This window comes from Hippocampus comes, unplaced genomic scaffold (genome assembly GCF_001891065.2).
Source record: "Hippocampus comes isolate QL1 unplaced genomic scaffold, H_comes_QL1_v1.1 scaffold85, whole genome shotgun sequence".
Taxonomy (NCBI): domain Eukaryota; kingdom Metazoa; phylum Chordata; class Actinopteri; order Syngnathiformes; family Syngnathidae; genus Hippocampus; species Hippocampus comes.
In genome coordinates this window covers 2,475,683-2,501,913 of record NW_017805540.1, presented here as the reverse complement: position 1 = coordinate 2,501,913, position 26,231 = coordinate 2,475,683, and the positions used below count along the sequence as shown (strand labels likewise).

Genomic DNA, 26,231 nt, shown 5'->3' with positions numbered 1-26,231 from the left:
AGCCGGTGCTCAGCTCAGGGACAATGTAAGATATTCTGTGACCCCGGCAGAAAGGGTACACTTTTCATGAATTTCACAAGTGGAGCCATCTACTATTATATGGCAGACAGCTGGCAGAGGATGGGAAAAAAAAGACCCCTGCATCTCTCTTCCATATCTCCACCCACAATTGCAACTCTCCTCCCCAAATCAGACCCATGTCATCGTACAAAGAAGCTGTGAGAGGCAGCCCGGTGTCACAAGGCATCCAGATAGAAGGAAGAAAGATTGAGAGTAGAAGAAGAAATGAAAGAAGCGAGGCTCATTGTTAGCTTACATAAAATGCTGTGCCTTCGTACATCACAGCTGAAACTTCTTCTCCTTGTCGTAACTTGTGAGACTCGACCATGCGTCAAAACACTCACCGCAAGCAGCCGCTTCTCGATTTGCGTCCTGCAATAGTAATAATAATATAAAACTATTACGGTTTTACAGTCGGAAGACTCGGGCCAATTAGTTGAGCACGGAGTTCACGGCAAACAAGGTGCATCAGCATTGAGCTGTTAATGCTACTCGCAAATGGCATAAACTACCAACAGAGGTGAACTCAGCCTCAAGTGTAAACACTTTTAAATTCGGGCTAAATACTCTACATTGTTTTCCCATACTTCTAATTACAGTCTTTGAGAGCTTTTCTGTAGTCAATTTGCAATCTGCAATTCCTTATATGGAAAACTTTTACTGTACTAAGAACGACCGTGGGAGGCAGGACCAGCAGCTCATATCTTTGATCATTTTTTTTTCTTCAGGTGGCCAGTGATTGTTTGGCTGAAGAGCAAGATGCAATAGAGAGATACGGCGAGACAAATGCAAACTGTCAGATGGTGTGCGCGAGGAGGAGATCTAAGGAGCAAAAGCGAGCATCGAGGGAGGGGGGGAAATCGATCATGGGAGAAATTGAGAATGGGAGTGCGAGGGAGGAAGTGGCGGTGGGAGGATTTCAGCCAAGAAAACAATCTATATTCAACAGAAAAGAGTTCTATTTAATATTATGACTGAAGGGCGGCCCAGTGGTCGATTGGTCAGCACGTCGGCCTCACAGTGCAGAGGTGCAGGGTTCGGTTCCGGCCTTCCTGTGTGGAGTTTGCATGTTCTGCCCGTGCCTGTGTGGGTTTTCTCCGGGTACTCCGGTTTCCTCCCACTTTACAACAACATACACGACAGGTTCATGGAAGACTAAATTTTCCCTAGGTGTGCGTGTGAGCACGAAAGGTTGTTCGTCTATGAGTTCTTATAAATTGGATGGGAATGTATGGTAAAGGACTTGAATAGTAAATATGCCTACCACACGTAAAGAATCGCTGATTTTGCACCTTCAATGAACCTATGCATGTCATTGGAAGAAAAACCCTTTGCAAGCACGGTCAACGCACACAGAAATCCACGTAAGCCTGCAGCTGGGAGCTAAACCCTGCAGCTCCAAGCTACAAGGCATAAGTGCTTTACCACTATTCCACTGTTCTGCCCGCACACACTTTAATATGAAAAACGTAAATAAGTGCAGAGGGACGCGAGCATATTGAGTTTGAGCTCTGGAACGTGTGAAATCTGATCACATAATTACATAAGGACTCAGCAGTGGGCCGATTAGAAAGACCATTAGATGTCTGGTGAGGACACGGATGTCAGCATGACATGATGCTGCCGATTTAGCACGAAACCCCATAAGTAAAATGGTATTTCAAAAAATAATTCGAACATGAACAAAATTCATTTAATTGGATTTGCGGTGTGAAAAGACCTGAAAAGGGCACAATCAATGACCACCATACTGGCCGTTTTCCATTTCACTGCTTGATAGTTATGGTTTCAATGTGTTTTTTTATGCTAGTTATATCTTTGCAAGTGCGTTACTCGACGTTACTGACAAATCACAAATCTGATTTCTAATTCGGATTACGTCAACATTGCCATTGGAAACCAAGGACCCCACTGTACAGTTATCTAGCCCTCTTCGTTTGGGTTGATTGTAGTAAAATCCACTTTCTATTTGAAAGTTATGAGGTGAGTTTATACAAATATGTGCTGTAATATTTATTGTGGAGCCAAATGTTTCTATATCCATTGTTTCCGATGGGAAATTACTTTTTAATCATGAGGGGATCCTTCCATGAGGGTAGGTATTCATAAAAAGACCAAACAATGCAGTCTTCTCCTTCAGGCTGGATATGGAGATGCAATCGCGAGCCCAATCTGCACAAGTTAAAGAGACACAAGGAAAGAGATGACAAAGTGAGTGATTCTCTCTCTGTTTTAGCAGCGACCAACGAGGTGGGCTGGAGAAAGCCGGGATCTTCATTAAGCCTTTAAACCCTGCAGAGTCCTTCATCAGGTCAGCAGCCCGCCTCCGCAGAAAAGGCCCAAGGTAAGAACGGAAGGACGTAGTTGAGCTTTTAGAGTAATTGAACCGCCGTTGTCTTTTGAACATGTCTCCAGCCTACGAGGAATAGAGACATCAAGTAGCCGACTCGCAACTTAATTAATATGAGTGAGACAGCAGCGGGTGAAAAGCTTTGCGTGCTTTCCAATTACCACGGCGCGGTATTATATCTCCATGTTGCCATTTGGCCATATTGATTTTGTGTTCATTTGAATTTTAATTACGCCGAACGTCTTAAGGAGACCTATTACGTGCATTCATTACGTGTGGACAAATGCAACCACAGGCTGCGCGAGGCAATAAAGCCCAAACTTATTATTTGCAAATGCGCATCACAGCAACACTGCAATACGGCTGCTGTTGAAATATGTTTGGATAATACCAGATCACGGTGCAATAAAAAGGATATCATTTCAAATGGCACTAATATTCAGGAAAAAACAAAGTAGTCATTATCAGTTAGGTCTGATCAGATAGCGCTGCATTTTATTAGTGTCACCTTGACTTTTTCCTCATACCTCATAAGTAAAACAACACGGGAATTACCCGGAAAGCATCTTAGAGAACTTTCACAGACTTCACACAAGAAGCTAAAAAACCAATGTGGTGTGGTTTGACAGAATTAATTGTAATTTCTCTGCTACGTTTTCACCTTTGGTCATTCATTTTGGTCGTATAAAAAAAAAAATAAATGAACAAAGCATTAGATTTACAAGAGTGTACAATTTAAGAGCTAACAATTCCAGCTTAATGGGGTGAGCAGGGTGCAAAATGCAGCAAAGTGCTGGCGTGCCCCAGATGAGAGTGTTTGCAAAGCTGGGTAGGGTAATGAATCTAAATAATTTAGCGTGCTGCGTTGGCTTGGTAAAGAACTCAAGGTCCTTGGCCTCTTGGGAAACTTGGTGCCAATGTGCATTCGGGATCACTATGCTACGAGGAATAGAGACATCAAGTAGCCGACTCGCAACTTAATTAATATGAGTGAGACAGCAGCGGGTGAAAAGCTTTGCGTGCTTTCCAATTACCACGGCGCGGTATTATATCTCCATGTTGCCATTTGGCCATATTGATTTTGTGTTCATTTGAATTTTAATTACGCCGAACGTCTTAAGGAAACCTATTACGTGCATTCATTACGTGTGGACAAATGCAACCACAGGCTGCGCGAGGCAATAAAGCCCAAACTTATTATTTGCAAATGCGCATCACAGCAACACTGCAATACGGCTGCTGTTGAAATATGTTTGGATAATACCAGATCACGGTGCAATAAAAAGGATATCATTTCAAATGGCACTAATATTCAGGAAAAAACAAAGTAGTCATTATCAGTTAGGTCTGATCAGATAGCGCTGCATTTTATTAGTGTCACCTTGACTTTTTCCTCATACCTCATAAGTAAAACAACACGGGAATTACCCGGAAAGCATCTTAGAGAACTTTCACAGACTTCACACAAGAAGCTAAAAAACCAATGTGGTGTGGTTTGACAGAATTAATTGTAATTTCTCTGCTACGTTTTCACCTTTGGTCATTCATTTTGGTCGTATAAAAAAAAAAATAAATGAACAAAGCATTAGATTTACAAGAGTGTACAATTTAAGAGCTAACAATTCCAGCTTAATGGGGTGAGCAGGGTGCAAAATGCAGCAAAGTGCTGGCGTGCCCCAGATGAGAGTGTTTGCAAAGCTGGGTAGGGTAATGAATCTAAATAATTTAGCGTGCTGCGTTGGCTTGGTAAAGAACTCAAGGTCCTTGGCCTCTTGGGAAACTTGGTGCCAATGTGCATTCGGGATCACTATGCTATTTCCTTTGCAAGCACACGCACGCGCGCACACGCACACACACACACACGCACACGCACACACACGCACACACACACACACACACACACACACACAGTGCTTTTGGAAGAGGGCCATCCAGGCAGTGGACAGTCGGCTTCATTACTTTGCTGAGTAAAAGATCGACCGTCTTCAAACTCATTACTATGTGACACTGACCTGTACGCTATTCAGATGAAAACATAACTTGCTGGCATATCACCTTTGTGCAAATTGGAACAAGAAACGTATATTATTTTAATGTTCATACTTTTGGTGTCATTTTTGTTTTGTGGTGTGCTGTGCCATTTTCCTAATGTAAAACGCTAATGCTTGACTCAAAAAATGTTGCCCAAAAGCATCACAACAAACCACCTGATGTTACACCTCCTCTCTTACGAATTGCAAGAATGTAAACAGGAAGTGAGCGAGTGAGTAGTAGTGAGCGAAAATTATCCTGTGTTGCTCCTAGCAGGCACATAAATAGCCGAGCCGCAAGCCAATTATCCTCCACGGGACAGTGAAAACACGTGCGGCTTGAACGTGTATGGTGTCATGCTAAGCTCATGCATGCTAAACCGATGATTGGTTCAGTCATTTGCCAGTTTCAATTTTTTTACTAGCTCTACTTGGGAAAACATTATGCCAATTGGGGTCAAACCTGCCATAATTTGTTAATCGTCACTTTGGCACCATAAGTGAACACATTTTGAGCAGTTGGCACTCAGAGAGAGCATTAATGTCTAAAAATCATTTAACTGATTGTCAATCAATTGGAGGATGGAATTCACTTGACAGACACACTTTATCATCCTATTTGTCTCATTCGGACACTGGCATCGAAACAAGGGTTCAGCAAATTTCAAAAATGTTTCTCACATTTCTTGGAAAATAAAAATAAAAATAATGAAAATATTGAACCGATGACAGATTTTTTCCGAAGTTGACCAAGGAAATCTGGTCTAATGCCCAGCCCTAATAAACTACATGCATCTATTGTGCTTTTTAGAGTCAAAATGAATTGATTCATTTTGGTTGGATTGTTGTCTCATCGCAACCAAAACATGTCAGTTCATTTGCAACCATCCCAAGACAAGGAATAAGTAGGTTTAGGTCTACAACAGACTTCAAATTCTACGTTCACACTTGACCAACAGGTGGACTACACAAAGACGGTATGTGAACTTCAGTCAATTAAAAAAAATCTAAAACGTGCTGTGATGAAAATGGTCAAACTTAGGATTGCTTTGTTACAATAACTGAAAGGGGCCAACTTCAGTCTGTCTGGAACAGTACCGAGACAATAAACCACTTGACTAAATGGTGTTGGATTGAGGAGGCCCAAATTCTTCCATAGAAGCACACTGATTTTGTGCCAGTTTGAGTAGACTGACGCTGAATCACTTTCTCACCATAATTGCCGTCAAGTATGCTTGGAACAGAACCGAGACCATACACCAGTTGGTTTGGTCTGCACGTGACCCGAGGTTGATTTCTGTGTTTACACCTGATGGCACAAATCACACTAAGGGTGGTAAATGAACTTAAGTTCATTAAAATGGACTAATGAGTGTGAATTTCAGAATGAAAAGTACTTTGAGTACCAATCTGGATCGAGCTCCGATTACTTTCTCACCGTTCATGAACTGGGACAAGATTGTTTGGAACCATACCAAGATCACACGCTAGTTGGTTGGGTCCAAATCACACATGGCATCAGGTGCCAAATGGCCTTTAGTTCAATTTAAATAGACTTAAGGGTGCTAGTGTGAAAGCAGCCCAAGTTCTTGAGAGGACTTTCATTTAGAGTCAATCATGCTGTGATCGCTTTCTCATGTAAACATAATTGGGATTAATTTGTTTGGAACAGTACCAAGAACACACAACAATTGGTTTGGTCCACACCGGATGTGAGTTTGATTTCTGTGTTCACACCCAATCAACCAAAACAAACAAAAGTGGCTCTTTTGAAACTACATTACGTTCTTGAGCAGAAACAAACACAAAGTTTGGATGTAAGAATATTCATCTGGCCGTTCGTTTGTGTCCCCTGCGCTTCAGTACTAATAAAGCAGTAGGCGAGGCACTACAAGAGGCTCCTGTGTGGGCCGCTCTGAGCGGATCACTTGTCAGCCTGCCAAAGAGGACAGTGGCTCTTTGATCCGGGGCGGCCCTCTGTACATGCACATGTTTGCATTTGTGTTTTACCAGAGCAAAAGTGAGCTCCTTCGTCTGGTCATACAGCAAAGCTTGACCTGTCACGCCTCGCTGAAGGTCAGTTTGCCCTATGCTGTGGCCAATGTGTCCAATTTTGCTACATAAATGCATTAGGCGTGGTCAGATCCAGCTTGTAAAAAAAAATAAATAAATAAAATTAAAAAAAAAGGCACAGTGCTTTTATTGAGCCACATAGCAATAATACAATACATACTGGACTTCCGGTATCAAAGGTCTGTGCAGACAAGGAGCCCTTTAGTGTGGCCGAGGTCTACAGTTGCGCCAGCTGCGCCTGAGAGTCAGCCAGAAAGTCAGCTGACGTTCACTGTCTCCGCTATCTGGCCTGATTGACCAGTCAAAGCCAGCTCAACATGTGTAAGAATGGCATGAAGCCCCCCACCCCCCACCCCACCCCAAAAAAACCCCACTCCCTCCACAATAAACGTGCTTGACATTCTCAAGAAGCCGGTGTACATTCCGCACATGCTTTCAACATAGCAACATGCGAAAGTGCACGGCAGATGTCACGGGGGCAATGACACCCGCCCGCGCACGTATCAAAGTGCTATTTGGTGTCCCTTTGTGCTTGGCTGAATGAGCATTAAGGCCTCGTGTGCGGAGTGCCGTCGCCTTGGTGCTGAGTGGAGAGGAGGGAGGGGTTGCTTAAGTGAATACTCAGGTGACCGGAGTTAAGCCGTCTCACATGGGACGTGGAGGCGTCCCGCTCAGAAATGCACGGGTTTTTTTTTTTCCATTTTATTTGAAGACTGTTTCTGCCATTGCACCTCGTCGACATGGGGATCACTGTACATGAACACAATCTGCCATTAAACACTACCAACACTCAAAGTCGACTCCACCAAGTTCCCACCAAGTGGGGCCATGTCACAATCAATCTCACAATCTCGTGTGTGTGTTTGCCTGATGGCGATAGATAACTGCGTCAGCTACGGACTGTCAATAGCACTGTACCTGTCATTTACCTTTGGGGTATTTGAACAACAGCATGTGACAGGCATGTGACAGGCATAATATTAAAACACCTAGGAAATGTTTGAAATTGAGAACGCAATGCATAATGTATGTCCTTGAACCAAACAGTAAAGCTACTAAATTGGGTCTGAATCGACAGACGGCTGCCATGACATTGGATGCGGAGCAAACTGAGTAGTTCACCCTCAAGTGTAGCTGGTAGGAAATCCCTGGAGATCTTTGCTGTCACGAGACCGAGGGAGTCGTGGGGGGCTTATGTGCCTGCACTGAAACCCACGACGATACAACGGTGGGGGCACAATGAAGGAAATCTCACAGCGCTTAATGGCATGTCGGTTATTAACAAGCATGACACGTCAAGTGATGGGTCATGTGTGTGTGTTCATGAGCGTGAGAGCGGGACTGCATGTGGCCATTGCCAATGTCACATTTGATGACCTTTGGCCCAAGAAAGGAAGCTGGAGAGCGTTGGATCACTTGAGTAGTCCCCATCATGTAAAACATTCACTCACCACCCCACTTTCACATCCCAAAGCGCCATCAGTGACTGGACACAGTGGCACTGGGAAGGCTTCTCGAGCTATGCGACAGCACGTTAACCCGGCTTGGCAGGAAGTTAGTTACTGTGACAGATGCGCTGCTGCAGGCCAGTGGGAAAGGCTCTGTGGAGCATCTCAATGACCACAGAGTCCACAGAGGGAGTTTTAGACCCCCCCCCCCACCCCCCCACCAACCCCCGGTCATGCTGCTCCCAGCCCTACTCTCCATCCAACCACAAAGGCATTGAACCTTTTCATGGGGGGGTTGATCATGGGGTGAAAGCTGTAACAGGGCCCCTGTGTCGGAGCGCCATAAGTTGTTGCGGCGGCGGCTTTGTGGTGATGTCATGCATGTCCATGGGAGCGCAGTGTGCGGCTGTGGTCTGACAAAGGCGCCCGAGGCCCGGAAGAAACAACACAAACAACAATGAAGACACAGATATTTCAGAGAGGCACAATTTGCTCCTAGTTCAACTGCAAACCTGGATCAAAATATTCTGTTGGTACGTCAATGGGCGCTTGCAACCACCGGTCACAAGTGCTAGGACTATTAGGATACCGCAGTTCAGCTTGTGGGCTTGGGAACCTATGAACCGTGAGCCGCACGAGGCCTGTGAATGCATCTGATCTCGGCTGAAACAATCTCAATTGACTTTTGGTCAAGTCCCGCAATACACCCTGGACTTGTTTCCTGTGAGCGGCAGGGTACATCCAGACACAAAATTCACATTCACACCAATGTACAATTTAAACTTGTCGATGAACTTCACATGCATGTTTTGGGAACATGGTAGTACTGAGAGAACAGGGCGAAAACAGTACATTAACAGTGACCCGGTTGCCCGGTCGCCATGTGCCTGACAGACCCTTGGCAGACAGGACATTTGTTTGTTCATTGCAGCATACACAGTGCCCTTCATAATCATTGGCACCTTGGTCAAGATGTGTCCTTCGTCTTCTAATGAATTCAAAAAATTTTTCGAAATAATATCAGAGCAAAATTTTCAAGAGGAAAATCCAACCTTTAATTTAAGTACATTTATTCAGTGTGGAAAAAATCCCACATTCAGAAAATATTCTTTGTCATCAAATCATGTCTGCCACAATTATTATTTATATATTTAATAATATTAATAATCATTATTTGCGGCTTGGAATTGAAGCGGATTTACATGGGACAGGAGATGAGAGCTAATCTCTTTTTCGTTACTGGACGCTACAGCTTCTTGTTGCTTTCAAACCTAGCTTGTAGGAGACGTGTGCACATTTTCAGAATTACGTCTTTGATCCATTCGTGAAAAGGACACTTTGATTCGCTCCTCTTTCATCTGTAACTGTTTCATACAACAAAGTGTATGCAGGAAAAGTGGTTAAGATTGTACGACTGTCTGTGTCTTACGTGTTGTGTTGTATTATTTTGTCATTTTATGTGGACTGTTCTTTTGATGGCGGCGCGGGCACCCGCAGCGGCTCCTCTTGTTTTCTTGTCTGGTTGAGAGGGAAGAAATTTCATCTGTGCTGTATGTTGCACATACATCTTGTACTTGACTTGAATTATTAGCACCCCTGACGTGAACACTCAATACTAACGTCTTTTGCCAAAAAAACAGTGCGCAATTGTGACCATTTTGCTTTGCTCATCCTCTGTATATCATCCAGCGACCTGGCTCCTTTCCTCTACACGCTCCTCTTTCGCCACCTCCACAGGTATTCAACTAGGTTGAGGTCTGGGGACTGAGATGGCAATGGGAGGAGCTTGATTTTGTGTCTGTTGAACCATCTCTACACTTTTCGGTGTAAAGAGTATGTTTCAAAAATGAAAGGTTCATTTATTTTAAGGGTTTTAACACATCCTAACAAGGAGTGCCAATAGTGATGGAGGGGACTTATGACAGTTATCACCAATTAATTGGCAAGGAATGCCCGTATAACGGTAATTTCACGGTAACACACACACACACACACACACACACACACACACACACACACACACACACACTGTACGTATGTATTGCCTCTACCTCTAGTCTGTCAATGAGCACAGGGGAAATACGCCAACATCCTTGAGGCTCACACAAGCACAGGGGGAACACGCCAGCATCCTCGAGGCTCACACAACGCAGCACTGCTGCAACAACATTCAACAAATGAAAAATAACATACCTGCGTAGAAACGAAGCAGGGAGCCCATTTCTGTGTTAAGCCCTTCCTCTTGAACTCTCCAAGGGTCCTTAAATCCAAGCTTAAAGAGAAAGTCATTCTGGATCTGCAGGGGCCTCTCATCTGGGCTAAGCCTCCTGACTGCTTCGCCGTGCAGCTGAACATACAGCGTAGGGCTGGATTCCTCTGAGGAGCCTCCGCTGTGGCCAGGGGTCAGCACTGATTTGCCAGCATTGCAGTCTGGGTCCTGGATGTCAGGTGTGTTACCTGTGGAGCTATCTCTGGACAAGGAGCCAGCACTGCTGCTCGTGGGCAGGCCGTTGGCCACATCGTTGAGACAGACATTGCTGCACTGCTTGTAGCTGACACCGTTGGAGATGGGATCCAGGCTGGAGCTGGATGCAGGGCAGTCCAGCTCGAGCTCATCTGAAGAGCTGCCGTACACATCGTGGCCCTCTGTGGCGCTGTCAAACGATGGGCTCAGGATAGACGCATCCGTGCCGAGAATCATGTCGTCGCTGAGGGAATCCCTGTGCTCGCTGAGCCGGGCCCCAGAGCTCAGGTCGTCAAAAGCGCTGCTCTCCACATCAGAGCCAGAATTGAGTCCGTAGCTGTCAGTGCCATTCCTGTGCTCTGAGTCATCATCATTAGGCGTATCCATGTTCGAGTTTAAGTTCAAGTCTGAAAGAGAGCATGTTATGTTGTGTTGGGACGCTGACTCAGGGCTGAAAAGTTTTCCATCCTGTTGCCTCTCATCTGCATTGGTCATAAGCAGCAGTCTCAAATTGTCACCGGGGTGACGTCCTAAATCTGATGTTTCCAGGCCAGACAAGTGATCATATTTGATAACGGGGTCTTCAGTGACCTTGCACAGATTGTAGTTATACTCGTACTTGGCACTGCAGTTGCCGTTTTGGTCCATCTTAGGATTGTCTTTGCTAATAACGCGCATGACAGAGCTGGACTTGCCGCAGAGTTTGCTGAGGCGTATTGCGACCTCCCCGGCCGTGGTGTCTACGGTGCAGAGGACCGGCCTGGGAGACGAGGACGTCAGTCTGTCGTAGATGTGGATGGAGCCTCGGTGGAGGTCGGCTCTCACCCACTCGCGGTCGGTGGGCTGCAGCTGCATGTTCTGCCGGTGCTTGAGCAGGGTCTTGCGATCCAGACTCCGGGTGTGCAGAGACGCAGAGGACTGGGCCGAACTCATTTTGCAGGCGGCCGTGACAGCCGAGGAGGAGGAGGAGGCAGCGGTGGTGCCGGACGCCGCCGGAGCGGCGCTGAGGTTCCGCTTCAATCGCCTGCGTCTGAGCAGCAGGGAGCCGGAGTTACCGGATAAGCCTCGGCCGTTCAACGCCGCAATTCGGCTCGCGTGGGGAACACCATTGCCGTTCTTTGCGTCTATGGAGGAAGGAGACAGATGCCCGCCGCCGCCGTCCGCTGGAGTCCGCCAGCCGCTGGACACTCCACTGGGCTTCTTCGTTAACTTGTTTCCATCCTCAGATGCAGCCTGCTCGGTCTCCATTGCCGCCAGTAAGAAATCACCCCCGCCTCAGACTAAATGACGGTGCGCACTTGGTTCCGTCGACCGCTTCTGCATTTAAAAGCCAGAGTACGTTCCCACCGTGGTGAATACACACCAAACGGGCGGCGTCGGTCACTTGTTCCGTTAGGAGTCATTCACTCCCCGCCTTTTTGTTTTCTCCTGTCGCTGTCTCCTCCGTCGCTCCGAGGGAACATTTTACCGATTAAAGTCGATGAGAAAGAGGAGGCAGGGCTCGCGTAGGGACATTTCAGGGCGGAGACGTGACTGCGCGACCCGCTTGGACGAAAATACACTGCTCGAATATGCAATGAACGTCGGCCGACCTCCTACGCAAATACCTCCTGATTTATATTCATGAGGAGGAGTCAAGATGGCGTCGCTACACAACAACAACGCGGTGCAATGTGGTATTTGTATTACACCGGCTCGTGTTCCCTTTGTGGCCGGATTGGGAGGAAAGTCTTGAAAACTACATCTCCCATGAGCTCAGCTTTAGGTCACGTGCGGCTGCTAGCGGAAAAAGCATCGGTTGATGTCAACCGTTGGTTTGGCTTAGCCCCCTGTAGCTACGTACATACTCTACGACTGTTATCTGTTGAACATCAGTGACGTTGAAGAGACGACGGCCCTATTGTGGTATCCGCTGATAAAGTTGTAAAATCCGCAGAGGTTTATGAATGAAAGCTTGGCAGCATTTATGTAAAGTGTCGAAGCGAATAAGTTTCGATCGGGACGCCATTTCACATCACCGGCTTGTGTCAATTTGATGGGATTTCCCGCCCTCTAGAGGACTAAAAAGCCAACTTAAATTCCGATCTGCGGGCCACGGCGACCCCATAGGCGAGGAGGGTGTGCTGCAAATAGCAGGAAATGTTGTACGAATAAGAATAACAGAGGATTTATGAGGTTTGTGAAATGATAGGTTTTTTTTTATCTGACTGATTCGTTTTGAATAGCTGTGTGGTGTGTTGCAGGCAATGTCGTTTATTAGTACTATAAGGCAAGACAGTGTATAGCGCATACTCACATGGACCCCTACTATTGCAACACCTTTGTAAATATTTTAGCAACACATTTTAAGAAGACATGGAAAATTGTGGCAAACAAATGTTTTGGTAAACAACTATTCAGCTAATGCTACGTAGGGAGTTGGAGAAAAAAAGAATACTTGGAATATCTGTTAAAAAGTTTTTTACAAAAATGAAAATATTTCTATTTATCAAACAAGTACAGTACTTCCGTTTGCTTTGGTAGGCCAAAAAACATTTGTGCTGTAGAATGTCCATCAGTGCAAATGTTAGTGTGAATGCTTGTCTACACCACACACCACATTACAGGATAATCTTTCAGACATCCAAGAATCAGTCATAAATCTGCTCAAATTTGGCACCATTGTTGTATATTTGTACCTCACTTAAAATAGAAGGCTATGGCAGAATTTGTTATCACTGTAATGGAAAAATCGCACACTGCGGAAATGCATTCAGAAATGGGATTTTAATTGGCATTATGTATCCTTTACATGGCATTCGGTATTCCAAAAGTGTGGGCGGGGTTAAAAAAAAAAAAAACACTTGGAAATCTATTCGAAAAGCTGTTCCAAATTTCCACAGGCGAGCCAAAGTGTTATTGCTGAGTTCATTTTCCCTTTTTTCTTTTTTTTCCCCTTCAAATTTGTCAAAATGGAAATCCTCATGCACATCTTGGCAGCTTGTGTTTCCTTGATTGTCATGTGGACAATCAAGTTGAGTGTTGAAATCATTCCTATTGTGTTGAATTAATTATTTAAAAAAAAAAAAAAAAACGTTAAAAAAATCATGGGGGTAAAAATGCCCGCATTTACAACACCAGTGAGGCTAGCTGACCGGGTGAAACTCTTTTACAATGTAAACCGAACTGTGCCCCAAATGAATACAACACCCATGCAAACGACACAGCTTGAAATCATTCTCCAAGGGAGAAGACGTACAGTACTATATTTCCCGCACCTGACACACAATTCACATCTTAATGAAATGTAATACAGAAGAAAAGACAACCTTAAGTGTCTGTAAAGTTTATGAGTGACAATGCAAATGACTTGAGTTGTGGAGATTTCGAGCAAGTTCAAAATCAGTCCATTAAAATCCACTTGTCCAGAATTGTCACAATGTTCAATTTGGAATGAGGCAGATATCCAATTGGCTCAGCGGCGTTGACAGCAGGAAACTTCATCCTGATGTAGTCCACTTCATTTAATACTAATGCATAAACTGTATAGAGCACAAAAATGTAAGGGTGGCGTGATGTTCAACCCTTTATGAGCAAAGACTATTGCTTGTAAAAAGAAAGTGTACAATAAAATGCAGGTTATGAGGGATAAATACTGATATTTAAAAAAAAAAAGAAAAACACTACAATGAGTTTTGCCCTTGGTATTAATTCCAAAATACTTCCATCGAAAGAGCAGGTGCATGTACATTTAGGCCTCAACCCCGCCCCTCCACCCCCCAAAAATATAAAAAAAGAAATATAAAACATACGCACATCTGTCAGATGCATTTTTTTTTTTTTTTACATAAAATGTACACAATTCTGACTTGAGTGAAGGAAATTGGTTTTGTGACTTCTTCAATATAAACAAAAATGTACATTTGGGGAGAGTTTCCTCCCGGGATTCACAGTCAGCGACTTGGATGACAACATTGTCGGTACAGTACAGGACAATACATGGGAAGAACAGAACCGCGGATTGAACTCTAGAGGGCCCAACAGCCTTGGAACTAAATCAGATATTGCACACTGTGACATGACACTCCTCCCCGCCAATGCTATAAAAGATGGATAAATCTCCCCCCCTCCAGCGACGGTGCATCCTCTTACATAGTTGCTCCCTTCGGAGCTCCGTGGGGGACGACATCATCATCAAGAAGAAGCATTGTGACAAGTCTGCCGGTGACTGTAATGTTCTGTCACCGTCTGAAGCCGGCAAACACACAACTGAGCGCCTGCCTGAGAGCTCAGCATAGAGACGATTCACTCAGCTAATTCCACAAAATGGAACAAAGGGCGGCCTTGGGGGGGGGGGGGTGACTGAACTGATGTGCTACTACAGCGGGTGGGCTAACTGGCGGGGGTAAGTACTGACGCAGTTTTGTCTGTGGCCTTGAAGGAGGGGGGGAAAAAAAGACATTTAAAAAGACATGGCCTTATTGACAAAAATGGGCACCGTTTGACTGTCCAGCACTTAAGGTTCTACCCCTGCAGTACTGCTTGACACAGCAATGGTCTACTATGGTCGGTGAAACCTGAGAAAGAAAGAAAAAAAAAAGATTTCAACACATTTCATCACGCTGGGGCTTTGCTTTGCATCTCTGACCAATGCACGCTGCATATAAATCCAACGTGTGCTCAAGTACTGCAGCCAGTTACTTAACTGATGATAAATACCGGGTGGTTATTTGATGAGGCATTTAGTTACTTGACTACAGAGAGGAGTCACTTTACCTGGTTAAATGACGACTCGACTCATGGACTTCCATCTCAGTGCTCTTGAAGTCGTTGAGCTCTTTTCGAATAGCTGCCTGCATAAGAAAAACAATAATGGAGAATGAATACCCGGCGGCAAAGCTTTCCTTGTTTTCTTGCAAATGTCGAGTAAGCACATTGAAAGAGAAACTGGAAGATAAAAGCACGCCAGACAGTCAGGTTGGATTTTGCACACTGCACATTTTAGGTCACAGATATGGAATCACAATTTATTTCATATTTTCAATCTCAAAATCAGAGGTGAAATTTGGCACTTATGTAAAGCCAACCGGAGTAGTTGATTGATGCCATTAATAATATTCAGAACAAAAATGGTGGCAAACCCCTTCACATTATACACAGATGTTATGAACAGAGAAGCATGCATAAATATGTCTAAACTATTTATTCTTAGCAAGTTGCATAAAAGGCTAAGAAAAAGCAGTTTTTTTTTCTCCAAGACCGCAGTGCACGAAATATTCAAGCAGGGGGCACTGTAATGCAAATAGACTATTTATCAGATTTATTCAGCGTCATTTCTGGAAAATGTGAGTGAGTGACATTACTATATGGTTTTTGCGTGTGGATTTGAAATCACACGTAATACGCTTGATGGTGATTCAATTCAATTCAATTAGTGAACATTATTACATAACATTGACTGTGTATACACACACACACACACACACACACACACACACACACACACACACACACTTTTTAGGCAAAATACTTTGTATGACTTAGAGCATTATTTTACTTTACTTTTGCATCTTATATTTGGAATGCATGCTCATTATACTATTTTCAAATGATTCCCCCATGAGGGTTCAAAGGCCAACAGGTGGACTGTTTCTCTCCCCCACCCCACTCCGTGAACACGATCTCCACTGTCCTATCAAATTAGACTTATGAATGACTTGGGACTCTTTTACCATTTTGAGATTTTGTTTGACCCTCCAAAACCCAACGGGTGAATGTTTTCTTTGAACCTGCGAAAATGTGGTGGAAACATAGATTTTTCTCAGGGCTGCATCAAGCTGCCCCTTGAACACTGTTACGGATGTCCAATAAACACGCAGGCACATGAATTATACATGGAATGCATAGTTTCTGTTTAGTAAAAAAAAAAAAAAAAAAAAAAAAGATTCCTCGATTACCATCATTTTACTTGCTTTAACGCACTGGAACAGTCATTGTAAATCCCATTTTATTAGACACAGGACAAATGTGACCATGTAAGAGACACAGCGTAAACAAACTTTGTCACACATTTTCATTTTTGTGTAATTTGGGTCACTTTAGAAGCAGTCATCAAATTTCAGGCCAAAAGAATAACATTGTCTCTTATTATGAAGCAGAGAGTTCCTTAAAGTGGAAGGCAAAATATTAAAATACGCCTTTGATGTTGGAAGCAGAAAGTAGACATGTCGGCAGCTCGCCGTCTCGCGGCGCCGCTTGTCCGATTAGTCCCTTACGTAAGGGGAGCTATTGCGTAATCAAAACAGTCAGTGCCCCCGTGATTTCCACGAGTGGTCCTCAGGTGTGATCTTGCGTGCTCACAAGACAAGGAAAAGAGGGAGGAAAAGGGAAAAAAAAGTGAAAGGCGAGGGACGCAGCGGGAGCACTTGGGGGCGTGTCAAGTGTGAAATAAAGCTATAGAGAAACTCTTTTGTAATCTGCCTATATCTGAAAATGAATAGTTGTCGTAAACACACAGTAGTTGTCTCCAAATTAATGGACATAACCTGACGATGAAGCTTCAGTTTGTATCGCTGCCCTTTTTCCTCGCCACTGTTATGAAAAGCAAGCAGCGACTGCAATTAGACTCAAGATGTTAGTTTCCGGCTAACGTTGGACTCGCCTGCTAACTTGTGTTGCCTATGAGTAAGCAATGACGCATTACGTCACCAGAGCCACAGCTGCTCTTTGTCAACCTCCTTGAGAAATGTCACCCAGAATATTTGTATTTTTTTAACCCTTTCATGCACCCTGTAACCTGATAACACGATAAGCTGTTCACTGTGGTAACCGCTGTGCCTGAAAGGGTTAATATTCGTAACATTCATTGTTACAGACGTAACGAGGTAGGAGCTCTGACGTTAAATAGCAAAACTAAGAATCGCAGACTTTTACGTTTTCCTGTTAATTGAACCGCCGAGATGTTCCCATGGCTGGACACACTCACGTCAACTGCACAAAAGTAGTTGGAGGTCGAGACAAGCGCAGAGTTACTTAGCACTGAGCTTTGTCTGGCTACTAGTGCATCTTAAACAAGTGATGCAGTCACTCCTAAGTCAGTGGTCATGCGCTGAATAGGCTACATTTTGGACAAGTATCATTCTCACCAAGGCATTGCCTGCAATGATGGAGAAGTCACGCTAATTGCTAAAATAACCTAAGATGCGTTAAAATGGAGAACATCCAACCTTGAACAGCAAAATAGCAGACAAATTAATATGTGTCTGAATTCTGCAGGGAAAAACCATACTCGCTAAACAGAACTGGAAACAGGAAATGAATTCCGTTATGGCCTACATATAATACAAAGTTAACTTAAGAGTATATTTATCCATCCATCCATTTTCTGATCCGCTTAATCCTCACAAGGGTCGCGGGGGATGCTGGAGCCTATCCCAGCCGACTTCGGGCAGTAGGTGGGGGACACCCTGAACCAGTTGCCAGCCAATCACAGGGCACACAGAGACAAACAACCATCCGTGCTCAGACTCAAACCGAGGGACAATTGTGTTCAATCAGCCTGTCATGCATGTTTTTGGAATGTGGGAGGAAACCGGAGTACCCGGAGAAAACCCACGCAGGCCCGGGGAGAATATGCAAACTCCACACAGTGAGGCCGGAGCTGGAATTGAACCTGGTACCTCTGCACTGTGAGGTCGACGCACAAACACTGGACCAAAGGGCTACCCAGAGTATATTTAGATACCAGTAATGTTATTGCTTTGTTTTCACAATACAGTCCTGAGTTTTGATTTTGACTTTTGCGGTCTGCACAATAAATGACCTCACAATTCTGTAACAGTGGATCATCTATTTTTATTGATTTATTTTTTAGGTTTAAATTCAGGTTTGCCAAAGCCCGTGCCTCACTGAGCGGCAAAGGTTTGGAAGTGTGTGGGCAGTAGTGAATGTTTTTTTTTTGTTTTGTTTGTTTTTTTGGGTCAAGGTTCATTCAATGTTGTAAACAGTTGCAAAGACATTTGCCAGGTATTTACTAACAGGTTTTTTGAATGGTTGCGAAGTGTTTTTCTTGTGGCAATCAAATTTTGAACATGTTGAATATTTTTGTGCGCCGAATAAAATTGTTGGTGAACGTAGTTGCGACCTTGAAACCTGATGGAAAAAAAAAAAACAACATTTGCGACATGCGCATGCACTTGCAAACCTTCAACGCTCAATGAAAAATGTTTGTGGACAAGAAAATACATTTTGCTGCTATTTTTGAATTTAAGAAATAAAAACAGCTGATTGTATAAAAAAGAAAGCCTGGTAATTCATTATATACATACATAGTCACATCTTTATTGTTTAATAAAACCTTGGCTTCAGGTCCCTGGGATTACCCTACAAAAAAAAAACAAAAAACTGTTCCATATAATTATAATGTTGCTCCTCAAATAAAGTCCCGGATGAGCAAAACTGAAGAGAATGTTAAATATTTGGAGCTTTTAATTTGTTTTAAACTGTGGGAAAACATGCAGAATATATGTAATTAAGCAGGAAGCACTACTGGCCTTGTCAGCTGCGGTGAGCCGGGTCCACGGTTTATCTGCCCGCCGGTCGTAATCCTGGGCGTCTGAGACCTCCACGTAGTCACTGAATCGGATGAGGATTTTGGCCTGCCTCAGCTCCTCCACGGTGGGCCTCTGGCTCAGCTAGAACAACAACAGCTGGTTCAATAGTGTGTCGACAGTCACGCTGCCAGAGTTTTAACAATGTTGATTATTGTGGTGTGAAACCCTAATGCAGCAACCATTTTGTGTCGTCAAATGTCTAAAGGCGGGACTATTTGGAGTTTGCAAATTACCAGGTGTCTATTTCAAGTAAGGTGTTTGGTGAGGAATTTAGATGGGAGTCTATTTGAAGTCAGATGGTTCTTTGAAGAGATATTTCCAACCTCAATTGCAGCTCATCAGAGTCTATTTGAAGTCAGGTGCTTGAGGAGGCATGAGATTATTTACCTGCAGAGAGTAACAGGAATCTATTTGAAGCCGGGCATTTATTTAATTTCTAAAAGCAGGTGCCTATGCGAAGCAAGGTGTTTAAAGCATGCCCCGTCGAATTAAGATCTTTGAGAAGGTAAAACCTTTTTTCCCCAATGTCAATGTTAACTTGTCTATTCACAATTCTTCCCTTCCCATCCATCTTCCGTTATGTGCTGAAAACCTCGCCTATTTTGTTCTTTCTGAAATACCACAAGAAGGCGACAAAGCCCTGTCTAATACCAAAGTAGTGCTTTGGTGCCATCACGTGGAATCTATTGGCAATTATATAAACCTTTTGGGTGGCGCAACATTCATTTGGGCTTTTACGCTGTCGTACATATAGAGAGAATTGCAGAGGATTACTGCAAATAATTGTATTTTGATTCAGCAATTCAAAAAAGTTTGACATAGTCTAGGGATGAAATTCTCTATTTTACTCATGTTTATTTTATTATTTATAATAAAATGATTAACCAGTGAGTTAATTAGATGCATGATTAAAAAATAAACTGGGGGGAAGGGGGGGACAGAAAAAAAATTACCGGTAATGCAACAAATATTCCTGGACTGTTGATACCAATGTAAATGGATGCTGGGCCAAATTAAAGAACAGAGCAGAATTCATGTACTTTGGCGCACCACTGCTTAAGATGTTCACTGAGCTGAAGTCTCGCCTCATATGCTTTTAACTTTGCAGAATATATTCTGCATCTAAAACCAAATGATACCACTTTCGGGGAGCTTGATTTTGTCAGTCCCACTGTATTAACAAGATGTATACAGCGCAGCAGATGTAGGATCATAGCAATTTTTTTTTTCTTTTGTCAAGAGCAGGATGCCTGCAGGGTTGCAAGAAGAGTTGCTTAATTGAAAACGACAGGAACACGCTCAACACCTCTCCACGGGGTCCGAGGCTTTTGGCAGCCGACATGCTGCCGGGGCCAAGGGCAACAAGGACGAACGTCAGCCGGGAAGGAACACATAACAATGGCCCGCCTACCATTCGTCGTGTTGTTTCAACTCACCTTTCGAGTCAGCCGCCGCTTAATCTCGCACTTCTCCTCGATTTCCTCTTGCTCGTTGCGAGCTGCGCAGAAGGACGAGCGTTACTGCAGTTATGCAATTATGAACGTGGAAAGCAAACATGCGCTCTGCCTAATGTGGCCAATTAGAGAGCAATGTTCAACTAAAGTGAATATGCTTGTGTAACCCCAAATAGCATTTATCATTCATTGGCTGTTTAATAGCATTAGCGATGCATGTCAGGGGAGCGCGATTGCTTTGCTCTCCCAACTTTTCCCTTTGGTGCGTGCTCATGATTGCATTGATTAGCCAACTGGATTAAAATAGAAGTCCCATCTCATTAAAATGCACATGTTATTAAGTGGCCAGGCTTGCCAACTTGTGATGTTAGCATTTTCCCTTTCTTTTGAGATAGAGTACCTGAATACATGTGCAAAATCTGCCTTAGCACATTTTATATGAAAGATGCTCTTGTAAGAAATTTGATCATCCATTCTTAATAGTCTTTTTGAAATAATCCCAGACATAAATACACAATGTAAGGGGTTTTTTTTTTTTTGTATGAAGTTTGCTACTTTCCTACAGGCCACATTGCAAAATCCTTAAAGTTGCTTTTGCGCTTTTTGTACTTGGACTGCCACTGTAATATGTGAAAAAACATGTGGAACACTGCGAGACAAATGTTACCATACCAACTATTATCAAGTTAACATTGGATCAATTCTTCATATTAGGATCTTGCGAAAGCATGGAGCAAAAATATTCTGACAAGGAAATACACGTTCCCACAAGTACGTTTGAACATGCTCGCAAATGTTCTCACAATGTTGAATGTACTTGTAGGCTGAATGCTACAAACATAGCATTTTCCCACAATACCATGGAGTACTGACTTGCACATGCGTGAGTAAAAAAAAATGTTTTGAATATGAACGTATTGGTATAATGTCAGACAAATGCTTGGAAAAACTTTTTTTTTAAGTATGTATAATTGTTTAGTCAATTTTAATTTATGTTTTTATTGTGTATGCAGTGTATGATTTATCTTCTGCATTTTTTTCCCCATAATGCCACGGCCTTTTGAGTTCCGTATGCACAACCCTGTGGCATTATGGAAACAATGCCAAACGGAAAACATACAAATATGTTCGAAAGTCATGTAAGTCAATGTTGTTTTTTTTGATTTTCTTTTCATGGATTTATCATGGTCTGCAATGCAATTTCTTTCCTGCTCGGCATTGGTTCCCATAATGCTATGGGGTATTTACTTTTGCATGTGCATACCTCGTAGCATTGTAATGTAAACCATAAAGTTACAAATCAACAATGTTCACTTAATTTCTTAATTAGTGGTATAAGGTATGCCAAATGCTATAAAATAAAGCTCTTTTTGACTCGCGCGTGCCTCAGTCCCTGTGTGGCATTATGGAGAAATGAGACGTTTGTAGCATTTGGCCTACAACTACGTTCAAACGTACTTGCTAGTATGCTGCAAATTCCATGGCAATTAAAATGCATCTCTCAAAGATCTGGCATCGAGGCGCTCCTCTGCGATTGATTTAATTTTGCACACGAGCGAGTGATGGAGGAGGCCATGATGGGTTGTTCGTAAATTCTTTTGACTTTTTTTTTTTTACCACGTGTCGTCTCGTCGGCGGAGCCTCCGGGTGGAACAGGAATGTCGGTAAATCACACTTTGATGTCAAAGTCACAGAGTACCAGGCAAAAGGGCTGCGCCTCTCAGATATAACTCGGGTGTGCGGTGACGCTAAGAAAGCAATCTCGCCAGAGTCTACTTCCTCGGGGAACCCCGCTCGCCTTTTCCAACATGAAACGTCAGGCTGAGATGAAATAAATTGAAGGCTTGTGACACAAACAGGCAACACATTTTATCATCGAAATCAGTAAATATGGACTTAAGCCACACGGAAATGCACCGAATCACGTGTGGGCCATAATAACACTAAACATTTCCATACTCGGGTTCTTGCTATACTGTATGCTAGCATAACGGCGTTTTAGCATTTTATCAACTTTCAAAATAGAAAAAGCACCAAATTACAGGCAATGATGCAAACCACTTATTATTCTGCCAAAGCACGGTGTGTTTTAATGTTGCTGTCTTGCTCGATGTCTGCCTTGTATTTATACTACCGGTAATTTATAAAAGTGACCAACTATAATCCCAATTCCAATGAAGTAGGGACGTTTTTAAACATAAACAGAATACAATGATTTGCAAATCCTGTTCAACATATATTTCATTGAATACACTTCTAAGATGAGATTTCATGTTCAAACTGATCAACTCGTTTTTAGCAAATCATCCAGCCATCCAACTTATCCTCACAACGGTCGCAGGCATGCTGGAGCCTATCCCAACTGACATCGGGCAGCAGGCACGGTGCACCCCGAACTGGCGCCCACCAATTGCAGGGCACACATAGACGGACAACCATTCGCGCTGACAATCACACCTAGGGACAACTTAGAGAGTTCCATGAACCTGCCATGCAGGAAGGCCGGACCAGGAATCGAACTGTGCACCTCTGCACTGTCAGGCAAACATGCTAACCAGTCGATCACCATCCCAATCTAGCAAATAGATCATTAACTTTGAATTTTATGGCTGCAACACGTTCCAAAAAAGCTTGGAAAGCATTTTGGAATGTGTTGAAGCCATAGATTTTCAATAAACGTTGGGGAACTGAAGACACCAATTGTCAAAGCTTCGTAGGTGCAATTCTTTCCCCGTCTTGCTTGATGTACACCTTCAGCTGTTAAAGAGTCCAGTATCTCTTTTGTCGTATTTTACGCTTCATAATGCGCCACATATTTTCAATGGGAGTCAGGTCTGGACTGCAGGCAGGCCAGTCTAGTACCCGCACGCTGACGACAAAGCCATGCTGTTGTAACGTGCTGGATGTGGTTTGGTATTGGTATATAAATAAATTCTGTGTGTGTTGAAGTGTGAAAAGTAAAAATGCTTACGTTTGAGGATATTCCTCTGCTCCAGCTCCTCTGCCGTCGGCCTCTGACTTAAGCGCCTAGTGAGAAATACAACAATTATCCACGGTCAGCACATTATTTGACATGTTTGGTGTATTGGATGTTGTGGTTATTGAGTGTAAATGTTCCATTAGACATTAGACGATAACTCAAAATACTTTTGACATTGGAACTATATTTCATCCAAATACACACAGAAAAAAGATTTTGAGGGTTATTTAAATTGATAAGCAGATGTAGTGACAAAGATAACCAAAACAATTGCTGGTACTCTTATTATAGCAACTGTGTCAGGGCCCTGCTTTAGAGCAGTCGGCAGGCACTGGATCGATTGTTGCCACCTCATTAAAAATAACACACATCCAGATGTGCCCGCCCAGTATGAAGGTTTAACTTAAGCATGGCCGATTCGTTAAAAAAACGAACAAAAAAAAAAAAAAACACAACAACTACATTTATCTGAAAACCATCAGATGTCCCCAGAGGAAGGGTGACTCCAAACATACGTCACAAGACAACAAAAGGGTGGCTTCATCGGAAGCAAACTTGAAAGGAATCCAATAGAACACCGGAAGTGCGCATGTGCGAATCTGACAGATTTGGAGCACTATTGCAGCAAAAGAAAAAAAAAAAAAAAAAAAAGGAAAGAGTGGGCAAACATTAAGTCAAGATGTGCCATGCTGATAGACTCCTACACACAAAGAATTCAATTGCCAATACGCCTTGTTTTTTTTTTTTCCCCTCCTCATTCCGGATGAATCTTCAGTGATCCAATCCGCCAAACAGGAGTCAATAGCACAATATCAACTGTTGTGACAATTTGGGACATTTCACATGTCCAATTGTGCTGCTCATTTGACAAATGTTATCTTTTAAAGTGGAAATGAATCATCTTTCCAAATGTATGCCATTATAAGGACGAGCAAATGCACCTTTCTAAATGGTTTGCTACAGATTCAATTTTGAAATGATTCACAAGGGATTCTCAGTTTATGACACCTACGACATGCAACGTTTCGAGGTTAAGAACTGTGCGCAACAGATTAGTTTGTGCAGCAGTCTAAGTGAGCAGTAGAACATGGGTTGGTTTGACCTATTTTGGACCCCCACCTCCATAAAAACACACACAGAAAACAAGCGTATGTACAACAGTGACTTCTACACAAATAATTTTACTTTAGTAACACCTCAAACAACTGAACAGTTTTTTTCTTCTGTAACATTGGGGCAACAACAATGAAATTGTGCTTTTGATGGCAAAATATCTTTACAGATATTCACCGGTGTAACAATCTTACACTCATATTTAGTGGTAGTAGTATTTCATAGTGTGTGCGTGCATCATGCATAGATGTGCGTATGTGTACATTATATCACTGATTCTATTCCCAAATTTTAAACATCTCTGCCATCTTTTCTCTGTTTTGTGACAATCTTCATTGTAATTTAATGTGACAAACACTTGGACCAATCATAAGCTGCTTGTAACAGTCAAAGTTTCAGAGGTCCGCTATGTTCACAAGCATCAAGCATTGTTTTGATACAAGGTAGAAAGGGTTCTGTCAGTCGTCATCTGTACCTGTGTGTAAAAAACAAAAAACAAACAAAAAAAAAAACAAAAAAAAAGAAACAAAAAAAGGTGATTTCACCCAAAACAGACAATACTGCCGTATGATGGTCACAGTTTTTTTTCTTCTTTTTTACTTTCCTAGTTTAATGATCAAACCACAGTTGGCCAAGACTCACCCTTTCCTATAAAAAAAAATACAGTTGACGGCAATTGACGTCAACAGCACTCAAAGTGTAAACCACTGCCACAAAGTTAAAATAATATATAAGCTTTCCAATCTCCTTTTTCTGTCTTGATACATGTCTCTAAAAGGAAAGGACGTTTTACTCCAATCCTGAACAATTTTGCCTAACCTGGCACAAAAGAGATGACCTTACAGGACACAACGCTGTGACAGCAGTGGAAAGAGAGGAAGAGATTTTTTTTGGAAACACGACAAGAAAGCAGGCAGGCCTTCTGGGAACATGCACTATGTTCCAATCACAGAGGGGAAAGCTGACTCCTGTGCCAACATTGGCGGATGATAACATTCCCTTCTTCGCTTGCAACCATATTCCCGACTTCTCCTTTCTTTGTAAATTGCTGGTGTCGAGGTGGCTTTAAGTGGTGCTGCGATGTGGAGGAATCGGATACTGTGTGATGATTCAGTGTGATGAGCGAGCACTGAAGAGAAGATAAGCGAAGAGGGGGAAGGGGGGGGGCGTGTTGCCAAAATTAGGTCAGCACCATTTTAAGGGCCTCATTTCAGCAAGATAAAGAATTTATCCTTGTTGGATGTTAAAATGGAAACACGGTATATATAAAGAAATGTTTGAATGGGGGCGGAGGTGGGGAAATAAGGCTCGAATTTCCATTAGCTTTATAGCGGCTCTGTTGGAGAGGAAATTGAAGTCTTGTCAGCTCAAATTAAGACAAGGTACTTACTTTGGCAGCCAGGGAGCATGAGTGTGATTTCTAAAATCTTGCTTGTTGTTGACCGAAAAGCAGCGTTGCAATGTGCATTCACGATTCATATAAAACTACTCTAAAGCCTGACATGATACAATATGATTCATTTGGCTTATGTCAAACAGACTACTCCTTTTTGACACCCTGTGTACTTAAGCAGGGTCAACGTACTGACAACTGGGACACATTTGAGCATTTAGGCCACTTTCTGTTCAAAGACTGCAAAGGCCCAATAATTGGATGTCTCTCAAAGA

General features: G+C 43.0%; 2 protein-coding genes across 5 annotated transcripts in view; both read right to left on the bottom strand.

Annotated features, from left to right (window-relative positions):
• Window positions 1-12,460, bottom strand: part of phlpp1 (PH domain and leucine rich repeat protein phosphatase 1) — a 53,677-nt gene extending 41,217 nt beyond the window's left edge. The window contains exon 1 of the mRNA XM_019878951.1: window positions 10,155-12,460. Coding sequence (XP_019734510.1) covers window positions 10,155-11,673 — 1,519 coding nt within the window. The 5' untranslated portion in view covers window positions 11,674-12,460. The remainder of the gene's footprint in view (window positions 1-10,154) is intronic.
• Window positions 12,461-13,172: 712 nt separating this feature from the next.
• Window positions 13,173-26,231, bottom strand: part of LOC109521236 (phosphatase and actin regulator 1-like) — a 44,006-nt gene continuing 30,947 nt past the window's right edge. For all 4 annotated transcript variants that reach the window (XM_019878943.1, XM_019878945.1, XM_019878944.1 and 1 more), the window contains exons 8-12: window positions 23,442-23,497; window positions 20,453-20,514; window positions 18,957-19,097; window positions 15,181-15,257; window positions 13,173-14,981 (exon numbers count right to left, since the gene is read on the bottom strand). In XM_019878943.1, coding sequence (XP_019734502.1) covers window positions 14,966-14,981; window positions 15,181-15,257; window positions 18,957-19,097; window positions 20,453-20,514; window positions 23,442-23,497 — 352 coding nt within the window. In that variant the 3' untranslated portion in view covers window positions 13,173-14,965. The remainder of the gene's footprint in view (window positions 14,982-15,180; window positions 15,258-18,956; window positions 19,098-20,452; window positions 20,515-23,441; window positions 23,498-26,231) is intronic.